We start from the raw sequence: 23119 nt of genomic DNA, 5'->3' as shown, positions 1-23119 counted from the left end.
GTCCAAGAATAGGCTAGCCCCAGCATAGGGAGCATGCTAAGGGACCAAGGCTGTTGGTCCTAAGATCCTGTGTGATCTTAGATTTTTCTTTCCAATCCTGCTGTGCACTGGACTCTAAGATTATTGATGTGAAGGCTAGATCCTGTCGTTTGAGGGAAGTCCTATAACAAGGTGTGTTAGTGCCCTTGCAGTTGTCTAATGGAAAACTAGGGAAGAGCTGGTGCAGAGAAGAAGAGATGTCTCAGATCATGCTGCTATGCTGCTAATGCTTCCAGGCAGAAGTGTGTTGCTAAGTTCCCCAAACAGCCCTGGGAGTGTGTCATTCTCTGTGTGGGCGGGTGTAAAAAAACTCATTCGGAAAGTTTCAAAGGAAGCTTAACAACAGCAGGAAGAGCTGCAGTTTCATGCAAATAACCCAGGCCCATTTTCAAAATACGAATGCCACCTCCACTTGACATAGAGATCAGCTGACACTGGCAGGAAAGCTGTAATTTTTTCTCTATAAACAAGAATGATCCTCACTCAAAACTTGATGAAAAGGATTTTGAACTTTTTTCAGGGCTGGCATCTGATTTACAGTCATTTTATTTACATCAGCTATTATATACATGTGTCAAGTATGCATAGACATGTGTGCATCCAAAATTTCAATTAATGTAGATAAGGGTTGGAAGTACCCCATGCTCCAGCCTCAACAGTTAAGTACAGGAAGAGCAGAAGGGAATTCCCCACAAGTTCAGTGGCTGCTGAACCTGGCATGCATGCCCTGCGTCTCCCAGACCACTCTGCCCACAACACCAGTCATGACCATTGTGTCTAATGTGGAGCTTTCGCAAAAAGTCTGAGGATGGGTGGTCATCCATGGTCCAGTGGAGTGGAAACCAGTGAATTAGACCATACTGGCTATACCTTTGCTAATAAATTAAATATATCCAGGGCTGCTCTTTGGCCCTAAAGCCTATGGACATGAATGGCATGTGTCCATAGTGTTTTTTCTTCCATCAGGTCGTTGCATCAGAAATGAATATTTGGAGTCTTCCTGCTCTGTTCTAACTCCTTCACCATGCCCAGGCAACATTTGGCACATTGATGGCTGGCACAGCTAAAACCATGCCAAGGACTTTTCTGTTAATCTAACAGTGTCAACAGTCAATTTCCAGGGCCAGGAACATTAGCAAGAACAATTTAATGCTATTACAGATGCATATCATTGGGTATCTGGCTGCTGTTGCCCTTACATAGATCTTCATGATGGTGCCCTCATCGCTTGCCGGTCAGTAGGTAGCTCTTAGAGCAGTTTGTCATCACTGTGTGATACCTTAATTTATCTGTGTGCTCTTACCCAGTTTCACATGCTTTTCTTTCCTCTCCGCCTTCAGATGCATCAATGAAGCAGAAATGAGGCAAGCAGGGATAACATCCCTGCTGCTGGCTCCAGTGAGACAGACTTAGCACTGGTATAACCACCACTTGGGAAGGATGCTATAAGGCAGGATAGAAGTCAGAGATGACCAAGTGCTTAGTGTTTGTCTGAATCAAAGCACACTTGCCAGTCTGCTATACAATGTGGAGATCTTCCCAACAAGAATATTGAATGTGCTGGTAGAAGATTTTTTGATAGGGTATACAAATAGCAATAAATTTCAAACTCCAGAGTAGTAAGGGGCCACCAAAGAGAGCTACTGCATTCACCTGCTTAGGTGCTTAGTTGCAGGGAGGCTTTTTAATTTTTTCAGTCTCCTACCATTACAGAACTTCCCCAGTGCAGTGGTTCATAAACTGATCTCTATCTCTCACACTCACTTTCTCTCTCCTTCGCTAAAAGCTTGACTGACATAAGCAATTAGCCACCTCTGGCCTCTCTGCATTTGACACAGTTCAACTCGCAGATGAACAGCTACAAATAAAATGAGAATATCAATGCTATCCTAACCATCTGCATATAAAGGTGAGGTGTAATTGACCTCCTGAATGATTGTTATAAATGCAGACCTGGTCTTCAGGCATCCTTGACTTCTCTTGCTCAGTAGTTCTACTCCTTCTACAGACTCAGGTCCAGCCACCATTTGTCCCAGAAGAGTGGAGTCAACAGTGCAAGCCCGCCAATAAGTTAGTTAGACATCTGTCAGCAAGATTTCCAACCTTGCCTTTCCACTCTTTACTTACAAGAAACATAGGTGATATCCAGGCTTGACATATGGGGACTGATTAACCCAGATCCACTCAAGGACTGGCAAGGCAGAGATCTCAGTCTGAGAGATGTTTCACACTGTCACGATGAAGCTGCTCTCCAGTCACCCACCTCACTAACTTAGATAGGTGGGTATCCCTGTGCAGCAGAAAAAGCTTCACATGCTTATAGGCAACAGGTTTTAAGCACCTTAGGGTTCAAGCCAATGATCCAAAGCAGTAACTACTACCCATCTGCCTTATTAACTGGCCCATCTACTTTAGAAGTAGAACTTCTGTGAATAGGAAAAGGCACTGCTTTTCCATGTCAGGATATCTGCCTTGATTTCTAGCTGATAAATCCCTGAACTTCTTTGGAGGACCTTCACATAATTTGATTTTGCAGATCTCTGTTCCGCATGAGTAGGCTTTGTCGCTGAATCATGACTTCATACCTCTGCTTTCAGAAGTTGACAAAATGACTTACTTGCTGAAAGGCAAGGAAGGCATAGGGTCTTTGGAAGGTCTTCCAAAAATGCCACTTACTTTATATTCTTCAGCAACCTTGTGGCACTTGGCATGCAAAATAACTTATTACTGAGGTGATTTACCATTATTTTCAATAGCAGAAGTTTTGAAAGTTGACAGATTGTGTACCTTTACACAATCTCGGGAACCTTTCCAACAGACTGCTCACTTGCTTACCTGTGCTCCAGCAGCATGTAAAGAAAAGTACATCTCATGCTCTGGCCCATTACAACCTACAGGAGAGCTTACCTGGAATTAATAAAGAAATTAGAACAATTAAAAATTTTAGTAGTAACAGTAATAGTAATATAAGTATAGTAATATAAGTATAATAAATAATTATATCTTTTTGCAGAAGGAAATCAATTGTACTCAAGTCATAGCAGCAATGTATCAAATATTATTAAAGCTACAGCCTAATATTTACAATGACTCTAGTTTTACACTGGTGATAAATCTATCATTCATCTACTCATTGAAAGAAAATCACTGCCTTTAGAGGTATCTACATTGTGCCTTCTTTCCATAGGTACATCACTCATTTCAACGTAATAAAAGTGAGTATCAAAACTGTGATCCTTAAGTAAGATACAGATCAAGGAATATTTCTAAATTTCATCTTGTGTGTAGCTGGCCTGAATTCTATAGTCTATAACATGCAAACTCTATCACTTCAAACCAAGCATTGATTAAAAATGTCTTCTACCCTTGAAAGCCACAACTCTACAAAAAAAAAGAAAAAAGATAAAATAAATTCTTGAAATTGTAGTCACGCATCACAATTTGAATCATAAACTCTTCTCTCTTCTTAAAAAACACTGCTTTTAGAACTGATGTTTCTGTGCAGTCATTAGTCTGTATGCCCCCACTATGTGGGGGTCTAGGGAAGCAGAATGTATCTGGTCTATAACCTCCTTCTCTTCACAGCACAGGTCCTTACTAGAACAAAGGCTCAGGTGTCTTTTCTGCATTTTTTGTGTTTAAATTTCATCTGTCTTCACATAGTTAATACACAAAGAATGGATGTACTTACTGTACTTCAGGCAATCATTTTCTTGCCAGACACAAAAAGGAATAGGTCAGCTAAGTGATGACCAGAAGTGTTCAGCCTAGAAAAATCTTCATCGTTTCCAATCCAATGGAGGAGTTCATGAAAATGTGTCAGGTCCTGACTTCCTTCCTCCCTGTCCCCCATCTGCTCAAACATCAAGGCATTGAATATCTCAGAATTTTAATTGGAAGTTGCAAACACAAAGCAAATCACAGGAAAGTGCTAATGGAAGTATTGAAAAAAATTGGGCATGAGAACTGTTATCTCTAGAGGAATATCTGTATGACATGAAAGTGTCAACATCCTTCTTGAATAGCCTTTCTAGTAAGGCTTAGCCATGGCTAACCTTTGTATTGTCCTTGCTACCTTGAAAGGAAAGCATACAGAAAGTAGCTTCAGAAGAAAGGGAAAAACTGAGAGTGAGTTCTACTCTCTTCTATAACTGAATTAGTTTATTTGCTTCTGTGTTTGCTGAAGTAGGAAATCCAGTGTTAGAAAGGAGCAGCTGCACTAAAGAAGGAAGAAATCAGCATTAGAGATGAAGGCCAAAGTATTCCCATTGACATATAATCCCAGACTGTAGGAAGTCATGCATGGAGGACGAGTGCTTCAAGAGGATTATCATTTCCTATGTATAGCTCCCTGCCAGACAGTAATGCTTCACACTGAAGCTAGGAAAAGTCAACAGAGTAGGCCCCAAATGAAGGTAAAAGAAATCAGATCTGAAGGGCCTCCCTAGGCAGTCAGTTCAAAGTTTCCCAAATCACTAGGAAGCTTCCCATCTGCTTCAGCTGGTTTCAGATCAGACCTCAGACAAGCCAGAACTGAAAAGGATATCTGCGGGACAGCAACCCTTCTTCAAAGGCCATGAGGGTGATGGTATAAATTCACATCCTTCCATTCGACTCACAGAGCCACAATATCATAGGGATGTCAGCTGATGCTGCATCAAAGGTGATGAGATAACACCATGGTGGATGTACATCAGTCTTGTTCCACTCAAATAAGCACAGCTTCCTTGCTTTATCTTCTCAATATTGTTCTTTCAAGATCAACACCTTTAGAGACCAAACAGAGAAACAGAATTAAAAACTGTCTGAAAAGATACGCTCCTGAATTGGCATGCTAATGTTCCAGAAAAACAGTGTTTTTCTCTGGAAATAATATAGGGCTACCCAAAAGCATTGGGAATTTGAAAGTTAAGAATGAGGTAGCCTCAAACTGCTGAAGCCATCACTTTCACTACTGTGGGCAAGGACCCAGAGCCTTTGCTATCTCTCACATGAGGTTAAAGAGAGGGCAAGATGATTTTTAAATAGCACTGAGATGACTCAGCCTATGTTCTCCTACAGCAGTGATGACAAGTGAAACACGCTCTAAGATTCCTGTCGTGACCTGGTACTTTGTTCCAAGCAACCTCCTGTAAATAATAAAACCTCTCCATCTCCCTGGAGAAGTGCACCTTTGAAATCCAACTCTTTCCAGATCGGTGACACAGCTTCTTCCATTTTTAGTCCTGATAGGTTTTTCTGTCTGTGGAGTCATGCTACTGCCTCTCTCTCAGCTGACTGACACTTCACACAGCAGATTCCTGTCCAGTCAAAAAGTGGGGGAAGCCAGAAAAGTGCCCACCTAGGTGTGCCAAAAACTGACTGCCTTCCTTTGGTACTTATGTGGGGTTCAAGCTGTACCATTCATCATTTATCACTCCAGAGACAACTTAGAATTGTCTCTTCACTACCTAGCTGATTCACAAAATCATAGAATCATAGAATCAGTAAGGTTGGAAGGGACCTCTGGAGATCGTCTAGTCCAACTATGCTCATGTGCTCTCTTGTTCCCCATGAAAATTCCACGTGTCCAGTAGTGTGTACATTTTTTCATCCAACAGATGTTATCTATAAACCTTGATCATGCATGCCCATTGCTACATCCCTGGTCTTCTCTGGGGCTTAGTATCCTGTCCGCATGCCCATAAGCTTGGGGAGAACTTCCTCTGATCCCTTATGTCCTGCTAAGATAAACCTCCAGACACATCTTTCCCAGTAGGGAAACATGTACCCCTCATCCCCCAAGTCCTCTCAGAAGAAAAAGCAATAGAAATTATGTTAGCAACCACACATTAATAGTTTGACAGCTTCAGCAGCTAGCCTGATTTAAAGGCATCACAGAACTTGAGCGGGGAGGTTTGCATCTGAGCCAGGACCCATGCTGGGAAAAAGGCAAAGTTCCCTTTCTTGTGAAGATGTGCCCAAAGCTCCTCCTGCATTGTGTTGTGAAACCACAACTGGAGATGCATCTCCCTCCTCAACACTGAGGAGGGCAGTCTCTACTTGACTTTGTTCATTTCCCAGGAAGTGGACTGCTGGCCCCTCATCATCTGCACATCCCTGTGTACCTGGGTCAAGTATAGGCACAAGAAACTCATCTGTTGGCAGTAGGGAGCTGACTTCACTGTTATTTCCCTGCTGGGCTTCCTCTCCATCATCCTAGAGGCCTTTGGATACTTAAAGTCCCTCTTTCTGCCAAGTATCAGCCTGAGGATATATTTGATCCCACTCCCTGGAAGGACTACTTCAAGCTACTGCTTCTCTCAACTACTTTTCACCCTCAAGAGTGTACATATACACACAGCAGAGCATGTCTAAATCTGTCTAAGCTGGAGGTCTGAACATGTCACAGGGACACTTGCTGGGACAGTCAGGAACAAAATCAGGTATCCACTCACACCATAAGTGGCGGATTTGTGCCCTGTTACAATAATTTCCCAATCTCAAAAGTTTTCCATATGATGTTGTTGTTTGGATGAGGAACCATCAGGTAACACCACTGAGCAGGAATAGCTCTACCTACCATTATACAAGAAAGAAATATTTCCTGCATCAGCAGGTGGTTTTTCTGTAGTGGGAGATAGAAAGATTAGCAAAGGTGTAACATAAATTGCCTTATACTCAGTGCTTTTTCTTCTGTTAGCATCGTTGCTGCTCAAAGACCCTCATCTCTGAATTGAAAGAACAAAAAGGTTCTGATAGTACCCTGTAATAACATTTATCCTACTTTAAAAGGGGTTAGATCCTGATCTTGCACTGGTTTCTAATGGAGGAGAAGAGTACGTGCAGTTAACTTAGTGTCACTAGGATGCTCTTGATATTGTCTGTACTTTTATTACTGCCATTGGCACTTGTCCAGGACAAGGATCGCCCTTGAGCCAGGTACTGTATAAATCAAAGTCAGAACCTTGAAACTTCTAAGAAAAATGAGAGAGCCTGCCCCCAAGGGTTAGGAAAGTGAGGGAGAGGGAGCAGAAGGAGACGGCGTGGGAGTGTTGGTCACCACCACAGGCAGTTGCTTTAGAATTCTGGCTGCTTAACTATTGTGAAGTCATTTAGCAGTGAGCAAATAATGAAAACAGTTGTTCATGAATATTTTATTGGAATGTTTTCACAAAGGATGTATTTGAATCATGAACCATGTTTTTTGCCCAGTGGGGTAAAGAGACAAAAGAAAGAAAGAAAGAGAGAGATAGCACTCTGAAATAATTTATTATCTAGTCCTTCCCCACCTGAGTGACTTGCTACTGAAATCTTCTAATAGATAAATGCAACAAGAATTTCAGGCTAGGAGAGGTTTTGTGCCTCAGTAGTGCTGTCATCCTCTCATGGCTCCACCATTGCACTGTGTATTTCAGCATCCACCCAGTTTATATCTCTGTATCCAGTCCTTAACCCTGCTCACTTGCTGCCACTTGTATATTGTCAATGCTCAGCTGATGGTTGGTAACTCATGTCATAGCAGAGTGCGCTGACTCCTACTATGAAAAGTGACATCCTGTATTTAATAAGCATGATGGGTTTTCCGCTGGGTTTTGCTGAAAAAGCTAGGGCGGACTTATAGCTTTCCTCTGCTTGCCTGTATGTTACAGAGTAATCCTGGGCATGAGCTGGCCAAGTTCAACATATTTACATGTGAAAGGAATTTTTCTCTGTAATGGCTGTCACGCTGCCAGAAGCTCAGGTAACATACCCTGTTCCCAGCCCCTTACAGAGAAGAGACTGGAGAGCAAGCGGCAAAGTCCTTTCAAACCAAAGGGAATCTGCTCTGACTTTTAAGGCTGGTATTTCACAGAGCAAGTCCTTTGTTCAGCCAGGGCATCCTGCCGAGGCTTTTATGCTTCACCACTGAAAGACAGTGGCATATGGTCACATCCTCCCACAGCGAACGTGTGCATCCCCTGCCTCTCCACGGCGTCTCTACTCAGCATGGGAAATGTAGACAGGGCTACACATGCAGATATGCTGCCCTCTGATTTATGCAGCAACCATTGCTCAAGCTTGGCCTGCCTTTTGCCAAACAAGCCAAATGGCTGGAGAGGGGAGTGTCTGATTTTCATTTTTCATTATTTTTGTTAGACACAACAGTGCCAATTAAATGGCTGGTAGCAAAGTATTTGCTATATGTATGTACTAGACAGAAGGAGTGGGCCCGCTTCATGTTCTTGTTTGTATGTTGTGCAATAATTTGATCCTAAAAAACTTCGCCAGGTTGCTGATGACCCCTTAGAGCCACTAAGAAAGATCCTTATTAGTAATTTGTGCTGCCCCAGTTAGACAATCCAGACTTACACTTGTATGTTAATGGATCTCTGCTGAGGAAGAGCCTCATGCCTGCAGAGTAATTTGTTAAAGAGAGCTTTGGGATGGCTTCTTCATTCCACCACTTATCAGCAAAGCAGCAAATCATCTGACTGGGGGCCCCATGATTCAAAACTAAAATTGTCCCTGCATGTCAGTGTAAGAATTGCTGCAGCTCTGCTCGTCTCAGGAAGCCAGAAGCTGCTATCTCTTAGTCTGGTACCAGGAGATTCAGGGAGCAAACCTGCAGCTAAGGAGGCAAATTAATAAATTAGTTACACTAGGCATTAGTAAGATGCCGGGGAGAAAAGAGTACCAAACCTGGAGAATGCTTGGGAATGACATATCGAGCCAGTTTCCTTATCTCTTCAGGCAGGAATGAAAGCTGACTCAGACATAATGAAGATGCTCTCACCTTTATAGAGGTGAAAACCAGCAGCTTGTGCTGTGCTGGACAGCCCACAGAGGCCCAACAGCTACTGTCAATCTTTTGCTTAAGGCACTGCAGGTGTGGGACCAGCAGCCGTGGTCAGGAAACTGTGTTAGACAGCAAACTCACTCCTTAGCAGCAGCTTTTCTGCAAAAACTCCCCTGATATCTCACTGATTTTCTACCCTCTTCACCATGTGGCAAAAGGATGAGACAACTCTCTCCAGCTTTCTTTGGGTGCTGTTGGGCTTCTTCTAGCTGCCCATCCCTGGCAAGAGACTGCTGCTTTCTGGTCACCTCTTAGACACCCACACCCCAGTTTCTCAGACAGCTCTTTTTCCTGTTCAAACACATGGTATGGATAATAACGCAATGTACCCTCTCCTCCACCCTTCAGACCAGCTTGCACCCATTTAAAGGGGTGCAGATAAAGCCCCCAAAAGACGAGGGCAGGGCCACTGTTTAAAAAGAGGAAGCAAGAGAGAGGGAACTGGGAGCAAAAGGGCAATAAGAGGACTAAAAATGAGCTACAGGAGGTTGAAGGGGAAGAAGTCAACAGCGGAAGAGCAGGGGCTGAGGTACAGCCATTTCACAGACAACACACACGTAAGCCACTATATCATGAAGCAGAGGATTGTCTGCCTAGGAACACGGTAATTGCAGGAGAGGACTTGTGTTTGTGGGAGAGTAGGGCTGGTATGACAACGCTGAGATATGTTATTGCTGAAGAACATGGAGTTCTCTTGCAGACGTTGAGTCATAGGAAAGACAGAGCAGTCGTGTCAGGGTGTTTACAGCTTAATAGAAGGTTAAGCCCCCTATTTCCACACTGACAGCATCAGTAACAAATACAAATGAATTGTTCCAAGTCATCTGATGAGCTTTCCCTGTATTAAAAATGAGAACTTACTGAGTTGTCCTCTACTGAGTATGGAGTTGGGACAAGAAATGAGCATGCCCTCCAGTTTCTTCAGCCTGTGGATAGGTGTGCCTTGCTGGCATTAGTATCAGGATATCAGGATATCAGGATGCTGATGGGTATCAGGATAGGGTGACTGTCTTACCGCACTTTTTTTTCTTTCTTTCTTACTCTTTCTTTCTCCACCACAGGATGTTTTAGAGCATGAGGGATAGAGAGTGTCTTCTCTGAGCTGCAGTGAGCACATCACCTGATGCAGTTCCCAAGTCTCCACCACAATATCAGCTGCCAATCAGAAAAATTTTTCTTATTATTCCCCTCCCAGGTGTTTTCCAAGATGACAGAGACAACTTTAGGTTTGCATCTGGCAACAGGCACAAAATATCTCATAGGCCCCAACCATCCCTTCTCAAGAGCAGTCACTACCTCCCAGGAATTGGTTCATTTGAGGAACAGGCCATTCCAGCCGTGATGAGGAGAACAGCTTCCTCAGAAAGACCTAAATTTCTGAAGAAGCAACATGTGTTAATTACTGAAAGTCAGTTTAAGGTTAGATGCACCATGACCGATGCTAGAGCCAAATGAGAATTTGTCCACCAAAGTTCTGTTGATTTGTGAAGACTATATGTATTTATATAGGTATATATTTCAGAAAAGAGTTGGGTTTTGATTACTATATGATGACTTTATCTCTGACTCTAAATAAGCTCCATTTTTGTCAACCCAGAGACACAAAATAAGTGGTCTTTTGTTAAAGAAATATATGGATATATAATGGGTTAACTCAGCATATCAACCTTTATTATAAATCCATAATGCTGAGCACTCATAAGAGCAGGTGCATGTTTTGGTTCAGATCAAGGATCCATCCAATTCAATATCCTCACTCCAGTAGTTCCATGAGCAGACACATGTGGAGGGCAGACATATACTTCTGTATTACTTTCATAATATTGTTCTTCAATAATATCCACAGTAATTGAATTATTAAAAATTCAAGAATTCACTTCTTATAAGATTTCACCTTTGAAAATGCCCCTTGTAGGAAAACACTTTGCTACTGAGATCAAAAGGAAAAATACGTACAGCTTCATAACACCTCTGTCAGAGTTAGCGATGTAAGGGGATGGCACTCCTTTACACTCAATGAAATTAATATTTCTATTCATCTTGTTCACTATTTTGTGCAAAAGGCCATCATTTTTAATATCAAATGCAGCTCAAAATCCAATGATCTGATCTGGTCCCCTCTGTTCATTTATTTAGCAAGTGGAAGGGTAGAGATGCTGTCCTTGACTCCTTATTTCCTTGCTGCTAAATGAAGCACTTTGCTGAATAACTAAAAGTGACTGTAGAGCTCCCCCTGAGCACCTTGGTGTGCCTTGTTACTCGGTTCTCAAAGTCTCTGGACTAACGTACTTTACATCCTATAAATGAGACCATTCTGCACCAGGCATTGTACAGATGTGAACTGGGAAGTAGGGCTTAGTCTGAGGATCTTGTACTGAAGCTCTGTGAATAACTACTCCTTCCATTTCTGCAGTGTTTCAAAAGATTATTACCAAAAAAAAAAAAAAAAAAAAAAAAAAAAAAATCTGGGGTTAATTTGAAGTGGTCTTCAACATTTCTGAGAATTGAGTATCAAGTCTTTATAATTAAATTAAATGTTTTATGTAACCAAACCAAAATATTTTATACTCAGTTGGGTAGAGTGTGGTGCTGCTAATGCGAAGGTCACGGGTTCAATCCCTGTATGGGGCTATGCTGAGGGTTGGACTAGATGATCTCCAGAGGTCCCTTCCAACCTTATCATTCTATGAACATCTATACTGGGGCAGAGGAGAGTTACAATTAATTGGAAGAAAATTATAAACATTAGATTTTGAAATCAAATTTTGAAAACCAAAGCAAGACACTTGAGAACTGCCAGAAAGAACTCATTTTGTCTAGGGCTACTTATAACTCTGTCGCTGCTCACAAGAGATCCTAGAGCTTTGAGAGACCTGAAACAAATACTCAGGTGTGGTGGCTTTCACACCACCCCACAGGTTTTGCTGCTGTCACCCTGGTCTGGAGCTACAGGAAGAAGACAGGAAGGTGCTGACAACTGCAGTAGAGAGTTGCCACCAGTGTCAGGAAGTGGTACGGCAGAGAAAAAGGAGATGGAAGTTTGGGTTCTCTTTTTTTTTTTTTTTTTTTTTTTTTTTTGCCAGGCAGCTGGGCTCTATAGGGCTTTCTTGGCACTTCATACTTTTCCTTGGAAAATCAAGCTACCAGCATTTCTCAGGAACTGAGTTTACAGCTTGCTGCTGTTTAGCTATCTTACCACTTGATTGTATGTGAGAGCCTTCTCTGTGCAATCAGTAACAAACCAAGGCTGGACATTTCCTTGCTGTTAAAATACGCACATCTCTCAATCCATATACTAGTAACATTTACAGATTGAATTAGTTTTGGGAGGTCTTTGTAATTGTCTGTCTTCTTGTCCATCAGTTCTCACTGATAAGGTTTGAACCAGTTGGCCTATTTTCTTTGTGAAGGAGTCTAGCTCTCACCAGTCCATCCAGCATTCAGATAAATAGGGGAGAAAAATCCCAATTAATCCCTGCCACCAGCGAGGGGAGGAAAGCATTGCTCAGCCAGTCTTCATGCTGGGCAGCTCTCCCCCATGTGACAAGCTGCATGGACACACAAGCTGACAGTCACTGCCCACTCCCTGGACAAACTGGCATGTCAAAACAACATGAGCAAGCACGGGAATGAAGGGCCCAAAGATTATTGCCTTGGGTAGGGAGATCATGGAAAGAGGAAATGTTCTAGCAATGTCAGCTAAGGAGTAGATAAAGGATAGGATAACACATGAAGAAATAATAGATGGTTGTGACACAAAGCTGAGAATACTACTCATATCAACTAAAAGAGAAAGGGTGAATTAAAAGTTTTTAAGCTTACCTCTAAAAATCTTAAACAGTTAGCTAGGAAATTTATAATTTATGTAAAGAACAAAGACTTTGTTGTGCTCAAGGCAGAACCCCCCATTTTCTCCCTGCCCCACTACCCCCTTTCATATCTCTTCCCAGGGTGAGATGTGGGGGTCAGGGGTTAGGATCTTCTCTGGCTGTGCTGCACAGCATTTTCTGCTCCTTCTTCCACGGTAAGGCCCATGTTGGCTGGGAGAGAGACTAGGGCCATTGCAGTGAACATAAAGTATCCACCAACATGCTCTTCCACCCACCACAAATCAAGAAGCGGGCCATAAGCAGACAGAAGCAACTCGTGCAAAATCAAGATAGATCATGCCAAATGGCACAGAGATTGTTTCTCATAATGTCCCTCTCACTTAGTACTACAGACATTTTGATTGACAATAATCCCACATAATGACCTGTTCATTTTCCACAAGGGATAATGAAGTGGGCTGAAATGAGGAGTCCTCAGTTGGATGAAAGCAGCATAAAGAAGCTTCCACTGCCACTTCTCAGAGTTGGCTTTGGGCTGGGGGTTGCTGCCACCACTCAACGCAAGAGGCATGCCCACATGGGCTGGCACAGGTTCATGTGCAGAGAAGCTCCCAGGGATGAGATCTGGGATCCACAGTTACCCAGGATGGGACCATGCACTTCACTTTCATACAAATGTTCAGTGCACTTAAACAGTCATGGGGCAGCAGGGTTATATGTGGGCAGATGGTAGAAGAGTCCAAATCTATAAAGGGACCAAACTGGTCATTAATAATTGTTCAATGGACTTGGTACCTGAGTAGCTGCATCCAATTCTGGACAGATTGTGTACACATCTATGTGTCCAGGCACAAACCCCTGTCTACTGTGTGTAAGTCTGTATGAGCACATGCCTGTATGTCAAAAGTAAGATCCACCACATGTCACTTTTCCCAGATTTTCTTCTCTTTCATCACTAAACATAAAATTGTGCTTAGGGCTAGAGGCAAAGTGGAGGAGGGAAAATTTCTTCACTATAAGCATCAAAGAATTCAAATTCCTTTATCTGTCAAAAAAAAAAAAAATGTCCCCATATCACAGGCTGAGACCTCATTCTCTCAAGCACAATCAAATGAACTACTGTTGCTGTGGAACTTACCTAAAAACATCTCTCTGCATTCTGCTCTTTCAGGCCTTTTACGCCTGCCTTTCTCATTATTATTCTCTTGTTTTTCCAAGTGTCAAAATCTCACTCGGACATTTATGGTTTTATCTTCACTTGAATACACAATCGAACGCCACAGTCAGTGCCATCTGGAGGCTGAGTCATGTCCTAGTTTATGTCATATTTTCAGATTCCAGCAGAAAACATGGATATCAAAATGATCAGACAGCTGAAACCCAGATGTTATGAAAGTTGGTCATGTAGAAGCAGGCTCACACTGGTCTCCATTCACATCCTCTTCTCTCCAGTCATACCTTCTTCTTTTGAGCCTTTTCTGGGCTTCCAGAAATACATATTATTCCCAGTATACCCCCTCCCACCAACAGAGCATCAGCTAATTAGGCAGTAGTACAAATTCCTTTACACAGGCCACTCGTTTCCACATGCCTCGTTACTGTTCAGGAACTTGGTAGTATTCTTCTGAAAGTTCCTATCTGTTGCAGGGCAGGGAAGGCGATACTCACTCAAAGAAGAGTGTAACTTGAAGATTTGGCTGGAGAAAGATTTGATTAAAAGCACTTAGATTTGAAGTGCAAGAAAAGAGACTGCTCCAAAACACAAGACAGTTACCAGCCTGTCCTCTTTCACTGCCTGCATGCAGGTAGCTGCTCCTGCCTTCACTGTGATAAGCCTGCTCTTTCATTGCATTGCCTTGCTGTGCAGTCAGAGTCAGGAAAAGGGCGAGGCAGGTTAGAGGGACTGTTAGTTGGAAGTAACAAACGCCCACTGAAATGCACTCACATTGCACACTGCTACATTCTGGCCACTAAAGGCACAAATCCATACACTAGAAGGAGGATTCACTGTAGAAAGAAATCCCTGAGGGGTAAGTTTTCATGCCAGACTGTGTTTTGTCACTCTGCAGTGCAGCAGAGCACTTAGCTCTTGAGCAAAGCAGCAGCATCAGTTGCACATACCATTTTTTCCCTGTTTCAGGAGCCAAGGAAACTCTGGTGACACGTCTGTATCACCTTCTTGTCATCGCTTCCCGAAGCTCTCATGGTATCTCAGCATCACCTTAGGGGAAAATCTATTGCAACACAGTCCTTTTAGCAACATGCTAAGCCATCTAACTGGATCTCAGAGCTTATCAGACAGTGAGAGCAGGTCATGGTCAAGTTCTTATGTTTTTTGTCTTCTAAATGCTCAGGACAGGGCTGATCCCTCTCTACAGGAAAGACAAAAATTCCAATTTAGATATCTAATCTCTACCTAACAGCACTGGAGTGTGGATTTCCTGAAGATGATCCTGCAATTGGTTTTGGACACCACATTCAGAAGGCCAGGCTAGACTAGACCAGATGCCTTCTCTTGAGGAAGAAAAGAAACTTAAGTATCAGCAGAGATTAAGTCCAGGACTGAGTCTGAGAGGTTTATGTATCTTGGTCTATTTAGGAATGTCTGCATTTCATGTGATATCTGATCCCCACTGTTTCCACAATAAGTTCCAGACAGGGAATGGTCACATGAGAATCATGTCTATCTCTTGGGCTAACTTCACAGCAGAAATGGTGAAAATCTGCAAAAGAGCTCTTCAGTGCCTGAAAGGCAAGTTACAACAGGCTGACATTTTTATTATACTACAGACATAATGGAATTTGCAAATGTTCAACAAATAGAAGGACCGTTTGCCATTTGTTTGGAGCAATATTTCTGCCTGCAGAGCTGTCTAATGGAACTGGAACAGCCCTCCTCCAGATGCCATAGAGCTCTCCTCAGGGCTGAAAACACTCCTGCCACATCCTAGTCTGTTTCCCTGTGTCTAGTGCTGGCCAGTCCCATGACTTTCCCTGCTGACTGGCACATCCCTTCTGTCTTCAGGACCCAGAGGCAAATCCCAATTTCACCCTTCTGCCGCTTGCATGTTTAGCAAAGGCTCTGGAGTCCTTTTGCTTAATGAAAGTAAGTGGCACAGGCCAGAAGGGGGAAGGTTTCATCACCCAGAAATTTGATGCCAGCAGAAGTACGTGTTGGACAAATTCCAAGCAAGGCCAATTTCTTGCCTGGCAGAAAGGCAGGAGAGAAGATGGGAGCAGAAGCAGTTTCTGCATGAGTTACACCTCATCCTGTGGCATTTGTTGCCTGCCACTTGAAGAAGTAAGATTTGGGGTCATAGCTGTATGGAGCCTGTGCATCCCTGCTTTCTGCTAGCCATTTCTTCCCATGGAATGAAAATAAACTTTTCTATCACTGACCAAATGGTGCAGGATTCTATGTTCCCACTGCATGGGGGAACTCATGCTCCCTAGTCTCAGGGAGATGAGGTAGGATTAATAATTGTGACCAATATGTTTCTTGTTTCCTGAGACAGCCTGCCAGAAGGTATTTTGTGGGTATGATATATGAGTCATTGTGGGATGTAGCAGGTGTTTTTTAACCTTTGCAGCTATGGAGGTACAGTATTTAACTTCTCGTAGCCCATAAAACATACCCAGAGACATGATGAACACGTTTTGCAGAAGCTCAAGTGGAAATTCTAGAGGAGTTCCTTGAAAGTGTTTCAAAACAAGAAGACCTTCATTTTGTTAGTTAAACCAAGTAAGAAAGCCTTTTCAGGTATCCTTCCCCTTCCCTTGCTTCCCTGGCTTGAGAGAAAAGAGAACAGCCTTTCCACTTCCAAAGCCTCCAGAAGACAGGATTGATAGAAGGCTAGTCTTTGCTCTATCCCTTGCTTTCAGTCTTGGAGTCTCTTCATCAAAGCCTGTGCCTGTAGTTGGCAAGTTGATGGTCATATCTGGGCTTCCAGGGGACACAGACCAAAGGACTACCAAGAGGCAGTGGTGGCAGAAGAGGCAGTGGTGGCAGATGGAGATGAACCCTTTGTAGAAAATGTATGTCATCTTCTGGCTGCACGGTGGCAGAGCTTGCCTCATGCTGATATGATGAATTATTCCCCACTTGTAATTCATCCAATGTCTTGCACTTGTCACCTGCTCTGTTTATCAAGCCTGTTGGTCCTGCTGCTCAAAGATGGTATTAAATTGGTTCATCAATCATCTGACTGCCAGCCACAATCTTGCCAATGTAGGAAAGAAGTAAATGGATGGAATAATAGATCCACAGATATAATTCTGATTAGGTAAAGCATTTACTTCTGTGCCCACTTTTAACCCATCGGTATGGATGCTTGGATTCCTTACTTTCTTAAACTAAAGCGCTTAGCTTGGAGATGCTTTAGTGAATCAAGGCCTTTGTTAGTAGAGCATTTGCATCTTTATTCTTGCACAAGTCCTTGCTGCACTACCCTCCAGAGTCAACTGTGCTAGGCTAGTTAATACCTGCTAAGGATTCAGCCCAGGAATTTTCATAGGTGGGGCTTTGTTTTTCAGGGGAAAGGAAAAACAAGTTATTGTCTCATTCACTCAGTGAGGCCAGAGCTGAGTTTGCAATGAGGAGTTCACACAAATGCACCTCCAGAGCGGGTATGAATGATTGGACAAACACTGCCTTTTACCATTTGTCACTTCATCCCCAGGGGCTTAGCAAGGCCCTAGTGGTGCACTTTACCCAATCTCCACCTTTAATTGAGCAGAAACTCCTGGATGGATTTACAGACTTGTCATCTTAGAAAAGGCTTCTGAACAGAGGTGCCTTTGGTGCCGAGGGATGTCCATCACAGGTGCTGCGAGTGTCCAAGATGAGGCTGTTTAATGAAAGTGGAGACAGCATCAGTCTTTTTTTCTGGGGTAATTTTAATCAGATGTGTAAAATTACAAGAAGTAGCATTGTGAAAAAAAAAAATCATGCTTTTGAGGCAAAAATATGTTTCAGAAGGGGAGGGTTGATTTGGTTTTGTGCATGAAGTCCCAATATTTTGGCTGGCAGCAAAATCCTAGTAGTGTTTGCAGCAGATATTTCTCTCTGCACTCCTATCTTTTTTAGATGTCAGAGATTAGAATGACTGCATCTTGCTGTCCTCCTATGGTGTTTGATTCTGGGATTAGGTGGAAAAGCCTTTTAAGTAGAGAAGTTTTAATTTTCAGCTACACATATCTGAGACACAGACCCTATGAAGACAAGTGAACAGCCTGACCACTGTCTGCATGTAGATGTCTTCATTTCTTTTCAAGTGTAATGACCACTGTTTTCACCTTCTCCACCATGCCACGATCTGCTCTTTATAGAAAAAGGAAGTGGTAGTGGTTTTCACTCAGTTCTCTGATATACACGAGACATTTCTTGTCCTCATTTCCCACATGGTGTTTGCTAGAGCACAGGCATCCACACTGCAGAAGCCCCCAAAACTCAGTGTCACTTCTCTGAGCCAGGCATCAGAAGGGCTGGGACAGAAGCTGTTGGATGGTTATCACAAGCAAGGGACTTTCTCAAAGTGCACTGATATACTGAAGATCTGATCCCTGTTTTGTTAAAAAAAATGGCTAACTGTTCACACTGAGACATAGAGAAGCCAGTTTCCTTCCACTGAAGCCATTGGCTAAAAGTGTGTGGCCAGGTGATATCATCCATCCATTAAAGCAACTTCCAGACAAAGACATACACCTGGTCATCAGAAACTGAGGGAAAACTATAAAGCAATTCATATCTTTTTCCATGATGTCTTGAATATGTCTTCTTGAATAGTTGCCAAATGCTAGTCCTTTATAACTGGCCACAGTTAGTTACATTTTGTATTCCAACTATTTTCCAGATCTGTCTAGCATAAACCGGCAGAAAAGGCCATAATTTGCATATGCTGTCATCTGAGAGTAACGGGATTGTTTTACTAATGAGGAAACAGCAGTAAAGATTTTTCCGAATCATAAGTGAACTCTTTCAGACTGGAGTTACACTGATGGAGAATGGTTTCTGCATTTGTGATTTCTCCATCTCAGTGGAAGCCTTTTCAAATGGATTAAAGGAGGAATATCAAATTGTCTTTCCTTTGTGCCCTTGCTGACGGTCTCTGCCTCCTGAATTAAATCCACTGGGAATTTGATTTTTCTAGATCACAAAGTATGCATTAGGCCAAAATAAAAAAATCTTGGGTTCAGTAATTTGTGGGAAATGAGAAATTCCAGGAAAGGGCTGGCCAAATTCAAACTGTATCATAATGACAGAAGCTGCAAAATTCAGTAATTCTATGGCAACACATGGTTAATACATGAAATCTATCTTTCGCTGGTCTGAGTGTTTTAATGAGAAGCTGGATTTTCACCAGAGCTACAATCTTTTCGCGAAAGTCAGGACCATCCTCAAGAGCTCATCAAGGAAAGAGCTGTTTTTGTGAGATTTATTCCTAGGCAGAACATCCTCTGAGAAAGAAGCCATTAGTGCTCAACAAAACAGCCTTCTGAATCCCTATGGGTTGCTCAACACATCATTTTGGGTAGATAGAATCTGTTTTATTAAATCCAATCAAGATATACTGTCAGGTTTTCATATTATTTGACATTTTGGCTAATGATTTGTTTTCATTTTGAATTTAGGTCAATTTTTGAGGGGAAAAACACTGTTTTACAACTATACAAAATTTCACTTAAAAGAGGTCAGCTCAAAATATTACAGAATTTTCCATACTATAACCTGATATTTCAGAAATGACAAACTGAAATATTACAATATTTTCAAACTTTCCCTCCATTTTGGGAGTTGAAATTGTTTACCTCTCTTTATCCAAAGGCACAAATAGCTCCTGTCCTGTGAATTTACTCTTTGTCTAATAAATCCAACCTAACTTCAGTGAATAGGAGCTTTGGATAGCAGATGCTTGGAGAAAATCTTTGAGGAAGGCTGAAAGACTAACTCTTTGCAAAGCTTTCTCTGGTTTCCTTGCCAAGACTTTTAAGATGCCCTAACAAATGTGTCCATAAACCTAAAGCCTCTGGATTTTTTCCAGAAAGTGCTCTGCATTTTTTTTTTTTTTGTTTGTTTGTTTGTTTGTTTGTCTGGAGATTCCAGACAAGAAGCTCATGAAATCACAGTTCATCCTTGATAAAAAGCCTGGTCTGACATCCTTTGCAAAGTAAATAGGATGTCTTCCGCATCTAAATTAAGGGACATGACACTAGGTGTAAACCTGAGAGTTTTTTTGCATGTTGCTGTTTGGAAATGATCTTTTCCCTCCCTCCTGCAGCCTGTTCCTTCTCTCATAACATGTATTGTTTGACATTGTTTCTTTCTGAAACATTTATAAGCTACTGAGTACCAGAGCAAGAGACACCAAATCCTCTTTGACATCATCAAAATAGAACCTCCTCCTCCTCCAGTTGACATATCCAGTCAAATGTACCACCTCCCAAGCAGAAGACGGGCTCCAACATTAGTGGCCCCACTTCAGAGTGGCACTTAAGCATATGCATCATCACTCTGGCAATCAAGGGGAGTGCCCTGCTCATATGCGTAAGTGTTCAGTTGAGTAAAGGCTGAAACAGTGTCTCCTAGCTCTGGCTTCCTAAGTGTTTGGTGTCCTGTACTGAAGTTCAGATCCAAGGTGGATGCAAGGCAATTGGTGCTGTCTATCTGTCTTCTCTGTGGTGGTTATCCTGGGCTAGTTGTTCTACCTACGCACTATGTTCAGGAACAGCACACTGCAAGAAAAGGTTCAGCTTCTCTTGTTCTTTTGCATGTAAGAACATATCCAACATTTCAGTTGACTTGGAGGAGTATTTGGATCCTAGTGACATTTTTAAAGGTCTTTTCTCGTGGTATCTTTTCCAGTCAGGCTGGAATAAGGATTCCATCTCTCACAGAAGCAGGGCTGCAGATGTGCCTGAAGGTGACAGACCCTTCAGACCACTTGTCTTATGATCCATCTGTCCACATACTGAAGAATCATCATAAAGTGTAGTATTAAATACTAGGATATATGTAACTTGAAAGGCAGTTTAAAGCCACTTTAGATGCTTGCCATTGTTTCTGTCATCATCCGAATGAGGCAGGCAACCGAATTCAACCAAAAAAGTTGACAAAAAAGATTTCCAACTAGTTTACTGTCATATCCCTGGAGCATGTTTCAGCCAAATGTGTGTCTCATCTTCATTTCCAGATGAAACAAATAAATATAATGTGTTGTTGTTGTATATCTTGCAGACAAACAAAGCAGTAGCCAAGGGGGACTTCCACCATGCAAGCTCCAACTCCCGGCGGGCACTCTTCCTGGCTGTGCTGTCCATCACAATTGGAACTGGCATCTACGTTGGGGTGGCTGTGGCTCTTATTGCCTATCTATCCAAAAACAACCATTTATGAGCCTCAGGAAAGGGGAGAACCAACCATCTGGTGCCCATACTACAGAATTTCCCAGCAGATCAGACTGTATGGTTTTCCAAAATAATTAAGAGACAAACACACACCTTCCGGGGGCAGGTACTGGATAAAATGGTCTTGTGTGTTGTTGTAGGGTGGGAAGGTAGGCTGGGGTGAGGATAGTTCCACTTTTTCTGATGCACAAGTCTTGCATCTTTTCGTGAACACCTCTACAAGACGAAAGAAAGAAAGAAAGAAAGAGAAAGAGAAAAGAAAGAAAGAAAGTTTTGTGTTTGGGAGGGGTGGTTTGGCTTTGCTTTCTTTGCAATATGGAGTTTACAAGAAGCTGGCATCCTAGCTGTTCTCTGAATACCTTCTCAGTGACCTGAACTTTACAGCCAGCATGAGCTTGTGCTTAGTTTGCATCTTAAGCACAGCACCAAGATCTGGAAAAGCATGGACGGTGGCTCATTCTCTGAAAGACCAATACAACAACAGGAGGAAGAGTATATTTTCTTTTTTTCTCTTTTCTTTCTTTTTTCTTTTCTTTTCTTTTTTCTTTTTTTTTTTTTTTTTTTTTTTTTGAATGCAGGACTCAATTACTAAAGGTGAAGCAGAGACCTCAGCATAGAATGGTATTGCCTACTCTTCTTGTGTTAGTAGGTTTCCATGGAACAAGAAAAGGAAAAGAAAAATATTTTTCTTTCCTTTCCCTGTTTTTGGATTAAGATGTGACCCACAGGCCCACTCAAAGCAGAACAGCAGGGGTTACTGCATGACTTGGCTCCACAGACTGAGTGTGAGGTCAAAGTAGCATGGGATCTGTTGCGAAATGAATTTCTCCATCCAGTCACACCATGATAAAGGCACATCCTGTGGCACGTTGCTTATTTGGGTTGTTCCACCTTACTGTGGAGACCTGCGCAGAAGTAAATACAAGAAACCTAGAAGAAAAAAATGCAAACTGAAATTCTAATCAACTTAAAATTTAAAATCACGGAAAAGCATGGGAATTAACCAGAGGAAGGAATGCTTCCTCCATTTTGAAGTACTGCTTAGATACAGAGCAGTGAATGAGATCACTCAGATTACAAACTCACAGCTCAGACATGGACCAGAGATTCTTAGCGTAGCCATGGAAGGATAATATGTGACATTATCTTGCTGTGCTGCCCCATAATGGAATATTGTAAGAAAGAGAGCTGAACGTTGTTCTTATTTCACAGATTGCAATGACACACTTATTTTCTTCTTTACTTCTTCCCCACAGTCGCTCCTTTCATTTTGTTGTCTTCTGGATCTACCATTTCATCCTACCAAGGGTTTATCAGAAGAAATATGTATGTATGTATATACATATATAGAAAGGAAAAAAAAAAAACGATCAAAACAATGAGGACTTTATTATTCACTACCTTGTGTTTTATCAATATAATTTCTTTACCCAAGAATGTCATCAAAGACCTTTTGTTCTAATTCTGTATTTTGTGTCTATTTTGCTCTGGGATAAGTTTTTCTTTCTGTTTTGGTGTTGGCATTATTTTGATTTTCAGTTTGATTTTTTTTTTTTAGGGGGGAGGAGGACTAACACATCCAAAACTATTTTTCTGCTAGTTATACAGTTTATTAAAACACATGGTATACAGCTGCTGATGCTCTGTGTGATACTTTATTTGGATGGATGTGAGGCATTAGAGTGAAACTTGCCCCAGTACACTGATTCACCTAATTGCAGAAGAAGCATGGACCATCCCGTATTGTATCTAGCACAAAAAGATACTGGTTTTACTACTGGAGTTCTTTTGTTTTAATTTGCTACTGAAGAAGAAACTCCAAATTTTCTTTAAAAATAAAGCAGTCTTTCCTGGCCCTTACATGAGTTTCACATGGAAATTAAAAAATTAGAAAATAAGTATAGAGACTCCAGAATCATTTCATATTACTAAAAATAATAAGAATTACATTGTTTTTAAATCAGTCTTGCAGATGAAAGGTCTGCCTTATGATTTTTGATGATGACTGTACAGGCTGAATGTTGACCTC

General features: G+C 41.9%; 1 protein-coding gene across 3 annotated transcripts in view; it reads left to right on the top strand.

The window, feature by feature from the left end:
• The window catches only part of SYNDIG1 (synapse differentiation inducing 1), a 72579-nt gene extending 49855 nt beyond the window's left edge, over positions 1–22724 (top strand). For all 3 annotated transcript variants that reach the window (XM_062573425.1, XM_062573426.1, XM_062573424.1), the window contains exon 4: positions 20921–22724. In XM_062573425.1, the coding sequence (XP_062429409.1) occupies positions 20921–21079 (159 nt within the window). In that variant the 3' untranslated portion in view covers positions 21080–22724. The remainder of the gene's footprint in view (positions 1–20920) is intronic.
• Positions 22725–23119: the final 395 nt, after the last annotated feature.

This window comes from Rhea pennata, chromosome 3 (genome assembly GCF_028389875.1).
Source record: "Rhea pennata isolate bPtePen1 chromosome 3, bPtePen1.pri, whole genome shotgun sequence".
NCBI classification, from domain to species: domain Eukaryota; kingdom Metazoa; phylum Chordata; class Aves; order Rheiformes; family Rheidae; genus Rhea; species Rhea pennata.
This window is presented reverse-complemented; position numbering and strand designations above follow the sequence as displayed.